This window comes from Bufo gargarizans, chromosome 3, assembly GCF_014858855.1.
Source record: "Bufo gargarizans isolate SCDJY-AF-19 chromosome 3, ASM1485885v1, whole genome shotgun sequence".
Taxonomy (NCBI): Eukaryota; Metazoa; Chordata; class Amphibia; order Anura; family Bufonidae; genus Bufo; species Bufo gargarizans.
Genome location: NC_058082.1, coordinates 158,281,289 through 158,294,189, shown reverse-complemented (window position 1 = coordinate 158,294,189; position 12,901 = coordinate 158,281,289). Strand labels below are relative to the sequence as shown.

At 47.2% G+C, this 12,901-nt stretch overlaps 1 protein-coding gene across 1 annotated transcript in view; it reads right to left on the bottom strand.

Annotated features, from left to right (window-relative positions):
* Positions 1 to 11,503: 11,503 nt before the first annotated feature.
* SLC39A5 (solute carrier family 39 member 5) overlaps positions 11,504 to 12,901 on the bottom strand; it is an 80,131-nt gene continuing 78,733 nt past the window's right edge. Inside the window, exon 12 of the mRNA XM_044287979.1 lies at positions 11,504 to 11,873. Coding sequence (XP_044143914.1) covers positions 11,730 to 11,873 — 144 coding nt within the window. The 3' untranslated portion in view covers positions 11,504 to 11,729. The remainder of the gene's footprint in view (positions 11,874 to 12,901) is intronic.

The window sequence follows — 12,901 nt, the reverse complement described above, 5'->3', positions numbered from 1 at the left end:
AGGCATGGATCCCACAGGACCTGTCCATCCCTTGTGCAGATTAGACATTAACTACCTCCCCTTAACCATATATTATTGTACTCCAGGGCACTTCCTCATTCAATCCTATTTTTATTTTCATTTTACCATTATATTGCGAGGCTACCCAAAGTTGAATGAACCTCTCCTCTGTCTGGGTGGGGGGGCCTAAATATATGCCAATGGACTGTTCCAATGTTGGCTGACGTGAAGCCTGATTCTCTGCTATGACATGCAGACTAATTCTCTGCTGACATGAAGCCAGATTCTCTGTTACGGGACCTTTCTCCTCTGCCTGGGTGCTGGGCCTAAATATATGACAATGGACTGTTCCAATGTTGGCTGACGTGAAGCCTGATTCTCTGCTATGACATGCAGACTGATTCTCTGCTGACATGAAGCCAGATTCTCTGTTACGGGACCTCTCTGCTCTGCCTGGGTGCTGGGCCTAAATATCTGACAATGGACTGTTGCAGTGGTGGCTGACGTGAAGCCTGATTCTCTGCTATGACATGCAGACTGATTCTCTGCTGACATGAAGACAGATTCTCTGTTACGGGACCTCTCTCCTCTGCCTGGGTGCTGGGCCTAAATATATGCCAATGGACTGTTGCAGTGGTGGCTGACGTGAAGCCTGATTCTCTGCTATGACATGCAGACTGATTCTCTGCTGACATGAAGCCAGATCCTCTTTTACGGGACCTCTCTCCTCTGCCTGGGTGCTGGGCCTAAATATCTGACAATGGACTGTTGCAGTGGTGGCTGACGTGAAGCCTGAGTCTCTGCTATGACATGCAGACTGATTCTCTGCTGACATGAAGACAGATTCTCTGTTACGGGACCTCTCTCCTCTGCCTGGGTGCTGGGCCTAAATATATGCCAATGGACAGTTGCAGTGGTGGCTGACGTGAAGCCTGATTCTCTGCTATGACATGCAGACTGATTCTCTGCTGACATGAAGCCAGATCCTCTGTTACGGGACCTCTCTCCTCTGCCTGTGTGCTGGGCCTAAATATATGACAATGGACTGTTGCAGTGGTGGCTGACGTGAAGCCTGATTCTCTGCTATGACATGCAGACTGATTCTCTGCTGACATGAAGACAGATTCTCTGTTACGGGACCTCTCTCCTCTGCCTGGGTGCTGGGCCTAAATATATGACAATGGACTGTTGCAGTGGTGGCTGACGTGAAGCCTGATTCTCTGCTATGACATGCAGACTGATTCTCTGCTGACATGAAGCCAGATTCTCTGTTACGGGACCTCTCTCCTCTGCCTGGGTGCCGGGGCCTAAATATCTGAGAATGGACTGTTCCAGTGGTGGGTGACGTGAAGCCAGATTCTCTGCTATGGGACCTCTCTCCAATTGATATTGGTTAATTTCTATTTATTTTATGGGATTTACCTACATGTTGCTGCCTTTTGCAGCCCTCTAGCCCTTTCCTGGGCTGTTTTACAGCCTTTTTAGTGCCGAAAAGTTCGGGTCCCCATTGACTTCAATGGGGTTCGGGTTCGGGACGAAGTTCGGATCGGGTTTGGATCCCGAACCCGAACATTTCCGGGAAGTTCGGCCGAACTTCTCGAACCCAAACATCCAGGTGTCCGCTCAACTCTAGTCACTACTAGAGTTGAGCGGACACCTGGATGTTCGGGTTCGAGAAGTTCGGTCGAACTTCCCGGAAATGTTCGGGTTCGGGATCCGAACCCGATCCGAACTTGAACCCAAACCCCATTGAAGTCAATGGGGACCCGAACTTTTCGGCACTAAAAAGGCTGTAAAACAGCCCAGGAAAGATCTAGAGGGCTGCAAAAGGCAGCAACATGTAGGTAAATCCCATGCAAACAAATGTGGATAGGGAAATGAATAAAAATAAAAATAAAATAAATAGAAATTAACCAATATCAATTGGAGAGAGGTCTCATAGCAGAGAATCTGGCTTCACGTCACCCACCACTGGAACAGTCCATTCTCAGATATTTAGGCCCCGGCACCCAGGCAGAGGAGAGAGGTCCCGTAACAGAGAATCTGGCTTCATGTCAGCAGAGAATCAGTCTGCATGTCATAGCAGAGAATCAGGCTTCACGTCAGCCACCACTGCAACAGTCCATTGTCATATATTTAGGCCCAGCACCCAGGCAGAGGAGAGAGGTCCCGTAACAGAGAATCTGGCTTCATGTCAGCAGAGAATCAGTCTGCATTTCATAGCAGAGAATCAGGCTTCATGTCAGCCACCACTGCAACAGTCCATTGGCATATATTTAGGCCCAGCACCCAGGCAGAAGAGAGAGGTCCCGTAACAGAGGATCTGGCTTCATGTCAGCGGAGAATCAGTCTGCATGTCATAGCAGAGAATCAGGCTTCACGTCAGCCACCACTGCAACAGTCCATTGTCATATATTTAGGCCCAGCACACAGGCAGAGGAGAGAGGTCCCGTAACAGAGAATCTGTCTTCATGTCAGCAGAGAATTAGTCTGCATGTCATAGCAGAGAATCAGGCTTCGCGTCAGCCACCACTGCAACAGTCCATTGTCAGATATTTAGGCCCAGCACCCAGGCAGAGGAGAGAGGTCCCGTAACACAGAATCTGTCTTCATGTCAGCAGAGAATCAGTCTGCATGTCAGAGCAGAGAATCAGGCTTCACGTCACCCAACATTGGAACAGTCCATTGGCATATATTTAGGCCCAGGCACCCAGGCAGAGGAGAGAGGTCCCGTAACAGAGAATCTGTCTTCATGTCAGCAGAGAATCAGTTTGCATGTCATAGCAGAGAATCAGGCTTCACGTCAGCCACCACTGCAACAGTCCATTGGCATATATTTAGGCCCAGCACCCAGGCAGAGGAGAGAGGTCCCGTAACAGAGAATCTGGCTTCACGTCACCCAACATTGGGACAGTCCATTGGCATATATTTAGGCCCCGGCACCCAGACAGAGGAGAGGTTCATTCAACTTTGGGTAGCCTCGCAATATAATGGTAAAATGAAAATAAAAATAGGATTGAATGAGGAAGTGCCCTGGAGTACAATAATATATGGTTAAGGGGAGGTAGTTAATGTCTAATCTGCACAAGGGACGGACAGTTCCTGTGGGATCCATGCCTGGTTCATTTTTATGAACGTCAGCTTGTCCACATTGTCTGTAGACAGGCGGCTGCGTTTGTCTGTAATGACGCCCCCTGCCGTGCTGAATACACGTTCAGACAAAACGCTGGCCGCCGGGCAGGCCAGCACCTCCAAGGCATAAAAGGCTAGCTCTGGCCACATGGACAATTTAGAGACCTAGAAGTTGAATGGGGCCCAACCATCAGTCAGTACGTGGAGGGGTGTGCACACGTACTGTTCCACCATGTTAGTGAAATGTTGCCTCCTGCTAACACGTTCCGTATCAGGTGGTGGTGCAGTTAGCTGTGGCGTGTTGACAAAACTTTTCCACATCTCTGCCATGCTAACCCTGCCCTCAGAGGAGCTGGCCGTGACACAGCTGCCTTGGCGACCTCTTGCTCCTCCTCTGCCTTGGCTTTGGGCTTCCACTTGTTCCCCTGTGACATTTGGGAATGCTCTCAGTAGCGCGTCTACCAACGTGCGCTTGTACTCGCGCATCTTCCTATCACGCTCCAGTGCAGGAAGTAAGGTGGGCACATGTGTCTTTGTACCGTGGATCCAGCAGGGTGGCAACCCAGTAGTCCACACACGTTAAAATGTGGGCAACTCTGCTGTCGTTGCGCAGGCACTGCAGCATGTAGTCGCTCATGTGTGCCAGGCTGCCCAGAGGTAAGGACAAGCTGTCCTCTGTGGGAGGTGTATCGTCATCGTCCTGCCTTTCCCCCCAGCCACGCACCAGTGATGGGACCCGAGCTGCGTTGGGTGCCACCCCGCTGTGACCATGCTTCATCCTCATCCTCCTCCACCTCCTCCTCATCCTCGTCCTCCAGTAGTGGGCCCTGGCTGGCCACATTTGTACCTGGCCTCTGCTGTTGCAAAAAACCTCCCTCTGAGTAACTTCGAAGAGACTGGCCTGAAAGTGCTAAAAATGACCCCTCTTCCTCCTCCTCCTCCTCCTCCTCCTGGACCACCTCCTCTTCCATCATCGCCCTAAGTGTTTTCTCAAGGAGACATAGAAGTGGTATTGTAACGCTGATAACGGCGTCATCGCCACTGGCCATGTTGGTGGAGTACTCGAAACAGCGCAACAGGGCACACAGGTCTCGCATGGAGGCCCAGTCATTGGTGGTGAAGTGGTGCTGTTCCGCAGTGCGACTGACCCGTGCGTGCTGCAGCTGAAACTCCACTATGGCCTGCTGCTGCTCGCACAGTCTGTCCAGCATGTGCAAGGTGGAGTTCCACCTGGTGGGCACGTCGCATATGAGGCGGTGAGCGGGAAGGCCGAAGTTACGCTGTAGCGCAGACAGGCGAGCAGCGGCAGGATGTGAACGCCGGAAGCGCGAACAGATGGCCCGCACTTTATGCAGCAGCTCTGACATGTCGGGGTAGTTGTGAATGAACTTCTGCACCACCAAATTCAGCACATGCGCCAGGCAAGGGATGTGCGTCAAACCGGCTAGTCCCAGAGCTGCAACGAGATTTCGCCCATTATCGCACACCACCAGGCCGGGCTTGAGGCTCACCGGCAGCAACCACTCGTCGGTCTGTTGTTCTATACCACGCCACAACTCCTGTGCGGTGTGGGGCCTGTCCCCCAAACATATGAGTTTCAGAATGGCCTGCTGACGTTTACCCCGGGCTGTGCTGAAGTTGGTGGTGAAGGTGTGTGGCTGACTGGATGAGCAGGTGGAAGAAGAGGAGGAGGAAGCCGAGAAGGAGGAGGTGGCAACAGGAGGCAAAGAATGTTGCCCTGCGATCCTTGGCGGCGGAAGGACGTGCGCCAAACAGCTCTCCGCCTGGGGCCCAGCTGCCACTACATTTACCCAGTGTGCAGTTAGGGAGATATAGCGTCCCTGGCCGTGCTTACTGGTCCACGTATCTGTGGTTAGGTGGACCTTGCTACAGATGGCGTTGCGCAGTGCACACTTGATTTTATCGGATACTTGGTTGTGCAGGGACGGCACTGCTCTCTTGGAGAAGTAGTGCCGGCTGGGAACAACATACTGTGGGACAGCAAGCGACGTGAGCTGTTTGAAGCTGTCTGTGTCCACCAGCCTAAATGACAGCATTTCATAGGCCAGTAGTTTAGAAATGCTGGCATTCAGGGCCAGGGATCGAGGGTGGCTAGGTGGGAATTTACGCTTTCTCTCAAATGTTTGTGAGATGGAGAGCTGAACGCTGCCGTGTGACATGGTTGAGATGCTTGGTGACGGAGGTGGTGGTGGTGTTGGTGGTACATCCCCTGTTTACTGGGCGGCAGGTGCCAACGTTCCTCCAGAGGCGGAGGAAGAGGCCGAGGCGGCAGCAGCAGAAGAGGCCGAGGCGGCAGCAGCAGAAGAGGTAGCAGGGGGAGCCTGAGTGACTTCCTTGTTTTTAAGGTGTTTACTCCACTGCAGTTCATGCTTTGCATGCAGGTGCCTGGTCATGCAGGTTGTGCTAAGGTTCAGAACGTTAATGCCTCGCTTCAGGCTCTGATGGCACAGCGTGCAAACCACTCGGGTCTTGTCGTCAGCACATTGTTTGAAGAAGTGCCATGCCAGGGAACTCCTTGAAGCTGCCTTTGGGGTGCTCGGTCCCAGGTGGCGGCAGTCAGTAGCAGGCGGAGTCTCTTGGCGGCGGGTGTTCTGCTTTTGCCCACTGCTCCCTCTTTTGCTACGCTGTTGGCTCGGTCTCACCACTGCCTCTTCCTCCGAAATGTGAAAGTCAGTGGCACGACCTTCATTCCATGTGGGGTCTAGGACCTCATCGTCCCCTGCATCGTCTTCCACCCAGTCTTGATCCCTGACCTCCTGTTCAGTCTGCACACTGCAGAAAGACGCAGCAGTTGGCACCTGTGTTTCGTCATCATCAGAGACATGCTGAGGTGGTATTCCCATGTCCTCATCATCAGGAAACATAAGTGGTTGTGCGTCAGTGCATTCTATGTCTTCCACCGCTGGGGAAGGGCTAGGTGGATGCCCTTGGGAAACCCTGCCAGCAGAGTCTTCAAACAGCATAAGAGACTGCTGCATAACTTGAGGCTCAGACAGTTTCCCTGATATGCATGGGGGTGATGTGACAGACTGATGGGGTTGGTTTTCAGGCGACATCTGTGCGCTTTCTGCAGAAGACTGGGTGGGAGATAATGTGAACGTGCTGGATCCACTGTCGGCCACCCAATTGACTAATGCCTGTACCTGCTCAGGCCTTACCATCCTTAGAACGACATTGGGCCCCACCATATATCGCTGTAAATTCTGGCGGCTACTGGGACCTGAGGTAGTTGGTACACTAGGACGTGTGGATGTGGCAGAACGGCCACGTCCTCTCCCAGCACCAGAGGGTCCACTAACACCACCACGACCATGTCCACGTCCGCGTCCCTTACTAGATGTTTTCCTCATTGTTATCGTTCACCACAACAACAAAAATATTATTTGGCCCAATGAATTGAATTCAAATTCAGGCCTTTTTTTACAGACACCTAACACTATCTGGCTATCTATTTAGGTACTGTATTAGGCCCCATGCACACTGCCGTGTTTCACGGCCGTGTGCGGACCGTGGAACCGCGGCCTGGATCTCTCCTGAGAGCAGGAGCGCACGGCGTCACTGGTTGCTATGACGCCGTGCGCTCCCTGCTGCCTCCGCAATACAGTAATACACTGGTATGATCTATACCAGTGTATTACTGTACTGTGCCGGCAGCAGGGAGCGCACGGCGTCATAGCAACCAGTGACGCCGTGCGCTCCTGCTCTCAGGAGAGATCCAGGCCGCGGTTCCACGGTCCGCACACGGCCGTGAAACACGGCAGTGTGCATGGGGCCTTACACTAATACAGGCACAGCAGTAACCACAGATTTAGCTGACTATGAATTTGAGGCCTAGTATTTAGGCGCTGGGTGACAGGTATACGTTTTACGGACAGAATTAGGCTGGGATATGCACAGTACCGTGTGTGTGAAGTTATTGAGAATGACCCTATCAGCACCTTGATTCTGATATACCCTTTTAGGGATGTATTTAAAGTAGGCCTGATACAGCAGAAACCACTAAATTAGGAAATTGCTAAATTGGGAATTGTATTTCAACCCAGAACAAAAACTGTGCTTTGACGGACACTAAATAACTTGCCCAGCCACAACAGTACAGCAGTAATGACAGATTTAGCAGGATATAAATTTGAGGCCTAGTATTTAGGCGCTGGGTGACAGGTATACGTTTTACGGACAGAATTAGACTGGGATATGCACAGTAGCGTGTGTGTGAAGTTATTGAGAATGACCCTATCAGCACCTTGATTCTGATACACCCTTTTAGGGATGTATTTAAAGTAGGCCTGATACAGCAGAAACCACTAAATTAGGAAATTGCTAAATTGGGAATTGTATTTCAACCCAGAACAAAAAATGTGCTTTGACGGACACTAAATAACTTGCCCAGCCACAACAGTACAGCAGTAACGACAGATTTAGCTGAATATAAATTTGAGGCCTAGTATTTAGGCGCTGGGTGACAGGTATAGATTTACTGACAGAATTAGACTTGGAAATGCACAGTAGCGTGTGTGTGAAGTTATTCAGAATGACCCTATGTGCACCTTGAATATTATATACCCTTTTAGGGATAGATTTCAAATAGCTCTGATACAGCAGAAACCACTAAATTAGGAAATTGCTAAATTGGGAATTGTATTTCAACCCAGAACAAAAAATGTGCTTTGACGGACACTAAATAACTTGCCCAGCCACAACAGTACAGCAGTAACGACAGATTTAGCTGAATATAAATTTGAGGCCTAGTATTTAGGCGCTGGGTGACAGGTATAGGTTTACTGACAGAATTAGACTTGGAAATGCACAGTAGCGTGTGTGTGAAGTTATTCAGAATGACCCTATGTGCACCTTGAATCTGATATACCCTTTTAGGGATAGATTTAAAATAGCTCTGATACAGCAGAAACCACTAAATTAGGAAATTGCTAAATTGGGAATTGTATTTCAACCCAGAACAAAAAATGTGCTTTGACGGACACTAAATAACTTGCCCAGCCACAACAGTACAGTAGTAACGACAGATTTAGCTGAATATAAATTTGAGGCCTAGTATTTAGGCGCTGGGTGACAGGTATAGATTTACTGACAGAATTAGACTTGGAAATGCACAGTAGCGTGTGTGTGAAGTTATTCAGAATGACCCTATGTGCACCTTGAATATTATATACCCTTTTAGGGATAGATTTCAAATGGCTCTGATACAGCAGAAACCACTAAATTAGGAAATTGCTAAATTGGGAATTGTATTTCAACCCAGAACAAAAAATGTGCTTTGACGGACACTAAATAACTTGCCCAGCCAGAACAGTACAGCAGTAACAACAGATTTAGCTGGATATAAATTTGAGGCCTAGTATTTAGGCGCTGGGTGACAGGTATAGGTTTACTGACAGAATTAGACTGGGATATGGCCAAAAAATAACCACACTATTGATGGTTAAATGCATTCGGTGTGATAGCTTGACCAACCACATTACTGAGGGTTAAATGCACTTGGTGACAGGCGCAGCTTGCCCCTGAGGTAGTATATGGCCAAAAAATAAACAGACTATTGCTGGTTAAATGCACTTGGTGTGACAGCTTGACCCTGATGTAGGCTTTAGCTGGCGCAACACAAGACACAAAATGGCCGCCGATCACCCCAGAAAAAAGTGTCTGAAAAACGCTCTGGGCAGCCTAAAAACAGTGAGCAATTCAATAGCAGCAGTTCAATCATCCACAGCTGCAGATCGATCACTGGATGGAGTCTTTTGGAGGAGTTAATCAGCCTAATCTCGCCCTACTGTCGCAGCTGCAACCTCTCCCTACGCTAATCAGAGAAGAGTGACGGGCGGCGCTATGTGACTCCAGTTTAATAGAGGCTGGGTCACATGGTGCTCTGGCCAATCACAGCCATGCCTATAGTAGGCATGGCTGTGACGGCCTCTTGGGACAAGTAGTATGACGCTTGTTGATTGGCTGCTTTGCAGTCATGAAGGTCTTGCCACACCCTTGGTCTCAATTCACTAAAAGGTCATGTTTCCCATCTCATTCAGATGAGTCAAGGATTTAACTGGAGACTTCTAGTGCAAATTGTGTGTGTCTAGGGCACTCAACTGTGACAAGACTTGTAGAGGTTCATTCTGACAGCCTGAAGGTTTACCAGCCTCTGATACTATTTAGAGGTCTATCTGATACAGTTGCGAAGACCTTGTCACACACTGGTTTTCAATTGAGTTAAGGGTGTACTTGGAGTCTTTCCCCAGTGCAGATTGTTTGGCTAGAGCACTGCCAAAACGACATAGAGGACTATCAGAAATAGACATAAAGACCTTGTCACAAACAGGTCTCAATCCACCTAAAAGGCTTACACAAAGGCCAAGTGAATCTATTCAGCTTGAATTCTACTCAAGGAGTGGATATTTCCAAACCACATATGAATAATCTTCTTAGACTTCCTGTAATAAGGAGTTGAAAAAAACACGAGTATATCGACCCAAAATGTCCAAATTTTGGGCATTATACTACCTTTCAGGTTTATTCTTGTCACAAAAGTCTTTTATAAAAAGGTTCCTGAAATGTTTGCTAAAATGCGGCCTTCCATATTAAATTCTGTGTCAAAATGGGGCTTCGCCTTACTCCTAAAAGGTTACTCTCCTCTCCCTTCGAACCTCTGGAAGAGGATCCACATAAATACCTCCTGGCCATGACCTCTGCCATGAGAAGGGGGAAGATCCTAGCCTTGTCATAAATGGATCTACACATTCCTTCTTGACGTTTTTTTTTTTTTTTTTTTGCCAGGCTTTACTCCAAAGATTTGTTCTTTAGTAAATTGTAATCAGATGATCTCCTTTTAGTGTCTGTCTTGAGCTTTCCTCTAGTTAGTAATGTGAACGCGATTCAGCTATGTTCACATATGTGCTGTGAACTCCAACAGTCTTTTCTGGCAGAGGAACAGACTGATGGATTTTACTGTATCCAGCATAGCCAGATACTACTGCGGGCTACCAGATCCCTATTCACTGTAATCTGATCTGGCTTATTTTTTCCTCTTTTTTTTCGCCCGAAAGCCGACATATGCTGGATGCAGTGACGAGATCAAAGTGCCGAAGTTCACAACATAGCTGTGAACCTGGCCTTCCCTAGATCTTTCTGATGTCCTGACATCTGTCTAGAGTAGACTGAAGTAAACACAAAGGAAGGTTGAGAATGTATTACTTAGGCCTCATGCACACAACAGTTGTTGTGTTCCGTTCCGCAAAATGGGGTTCCGTTGCTCCGTTTTTGTTTCCGTGTGTCTTCCTTTATTTTTGGAGGATCACCAGACATGAAGGAAAGTAAAAAAAGTCAAGTTTGCCATTCAAATGATAGGAAAAAAGCGGACGCGGATGACAATCTTGTGTGCCTCCACGATTTTTCATGGATCCATTGACTTAAATGGGTCCGCAAACCCGTTTTCTGTGAAAAAAATAGGACAGGTTATATTTTTTTTGACGGACTGGAACCACGGATCACGGACGCGGATGACAAACGGTGCATTAGCCGAGTTTTCAACGGACCCATTGAAAGTCAATGGGTCCGCAGAAAATCATGAAAAACGGAACAACGGACACGGAATAAAACAACGGTCGCGTGCATGAGGCCTTAATTTCCAGAAGAAACAAAGAGCTTAGAAGCCATTATACCTACACTGAGTATGTAGTTTATAGTTGTCATTAAACTGGCTTACTTTGCTCAGGACTCTAATCTGTCTAATTTTTGTTATAGCCACTTTCGAAAAGACCAGTGTCCACCTCTTGGGCTGATTAAAGTCTGATCCTGCTGGATAAGATTTGATGTGCAGCTTGGTGGAGCTTGCACTTTATGTTAAATTTATTGTTCTCTAAGAAGATGGATCTCAGATGGTCGATTTTGAGTTCCACCACACAAGAGGGCCCTCCCTATAGGGATACTTCTTGTCATTTCTATGGGGCCAATGGGAATAGCTGACAGAAATACGACCATTATTGTGCTGCTGTTAGGACTAAGGGAAAACAGATGAACAGTTTTGGTGAATAAACTATTGTAAGAAACTGTTGTCAGATTTGTTGCAAGCCCCATTCTGAACAGGACCACATGTGAATTCTCCCATACATCTGTTATTCCCCATCTCCTAATGATTTTGGTTTAAAAAACAAAACAAAAAAAAAAAACAAAAAAAAAAAACAGGTGCAGTTTTCCAACCAAAACTCCTTGGTGTGCATGAGATCTAGGTCCATTTTGCTCAAAGTGCTAGAAGTTCATACTGCTAGTAAGGAAATATAGAGGTTTTATTTTTACATAAGGTGAAGTATAGGTTTTTTTATGCTGAGACTGTACAACACAGTTCTACAATATAAACGTGGTAAGTGGACTGTCGCCACAGTGCTGAAAACACACAGCCCGCTTAGCCTGTCTTAGGATAACTGTTGGTGTGTTTTTAGAGTTCACAACACATAATATTTTTGCTGTAAAAATAGGGGATCGGGTATTTCTCCTATATCAATATCTTAACGTCTTCCGAATCCACCAGCGGTTACTACAGGATCAATAATGACAGTATCTTCATTAATTTCCTATCTGTGTTGAAACACCATCTGATCCTGGAACAGGGCGATGCACAGCATTATGCCACATCCAAGCAGGAAACCAGAGCTGTGAAGAATGCAGTCCGTTCCTTGGCAATGGTCTGAGGCCTCACGATGCAGCATTTGGGGAAGCTGAAGGCAGAATAATATAATAATAGAGTTAGTGCACTGGTTAAGTCAGGTTTAAATAAAAAGACATTGGGTATCTCTGTGGGAAGAGGGCAAGGGATATTATTTCAGACATTGTAATGAATCCTATTTATTTCAGTGATTATGATTATATTTATTTCAATGATTTAAAAAATGATGTGCAAAACAAAAAAAGTCAAACTAAATAAAATAATAAAAACACAGACATAAGGTCTATGTGCATGGGTGCACAACCTGTGGCCTAGGGGCCACATTCAGCCATCGATGCCATTCTTTGTTGGGTCCCTCAATCATCTGGTAAGGCTACTTTCACACTAGCGTTTTTGCTGGATCCGGCAGGGTTCAGCAAAAAACACTTCTGTTACTGATAAGACAACCTTCTGCATCCGTTATGAACGGATCTGGTTGTATTATCTTTAACATTGCCAAGACTGATCCGTCATGAACTCCATTGAAAGTCAATGGAGGACGGATCTGTTTTCTATTGTGGCAGAGAAAACGGATCCATCCCCATTGACTTGCATTGGGGGGTCACGCCGGACCCGTCTTGCTCCGCATCCCAGGACAGAAAGCAAACTACAACATGTTACGGTTTGCTCTCCGGTATGGAAATGCAACTAAACGGAATGCATTTTGGAGCATTCCATTCTGTTCAGTTCAGTTTTGTCCCCATTGCTAATGAAAAAAAGCATTTATTTTCCGGTATTGAGCCCCTATGACGGATCTCAATACCCGAAAACTAAAACGCAACTGTGAAAGTAGCCTAACAGTCATGTATGTCTACATGTTGTGGCTGCTAAAATGTAGCACATAACAAGAAGTACTGAGGGCACCGTATTTTTTTTATGTATTCTACCATTAGAAGGGAGTCCTGGAAGTGTAACCAGACATTTATGGTATATGTTGTATGTTCAATATCATATATACAGTTTTTCGGTTGGTAAACACCTTTTAAGTTTTATTTTCAGCACTTAGGATTGGTGCAGTCTGACAATGTGGCACCCAACCAG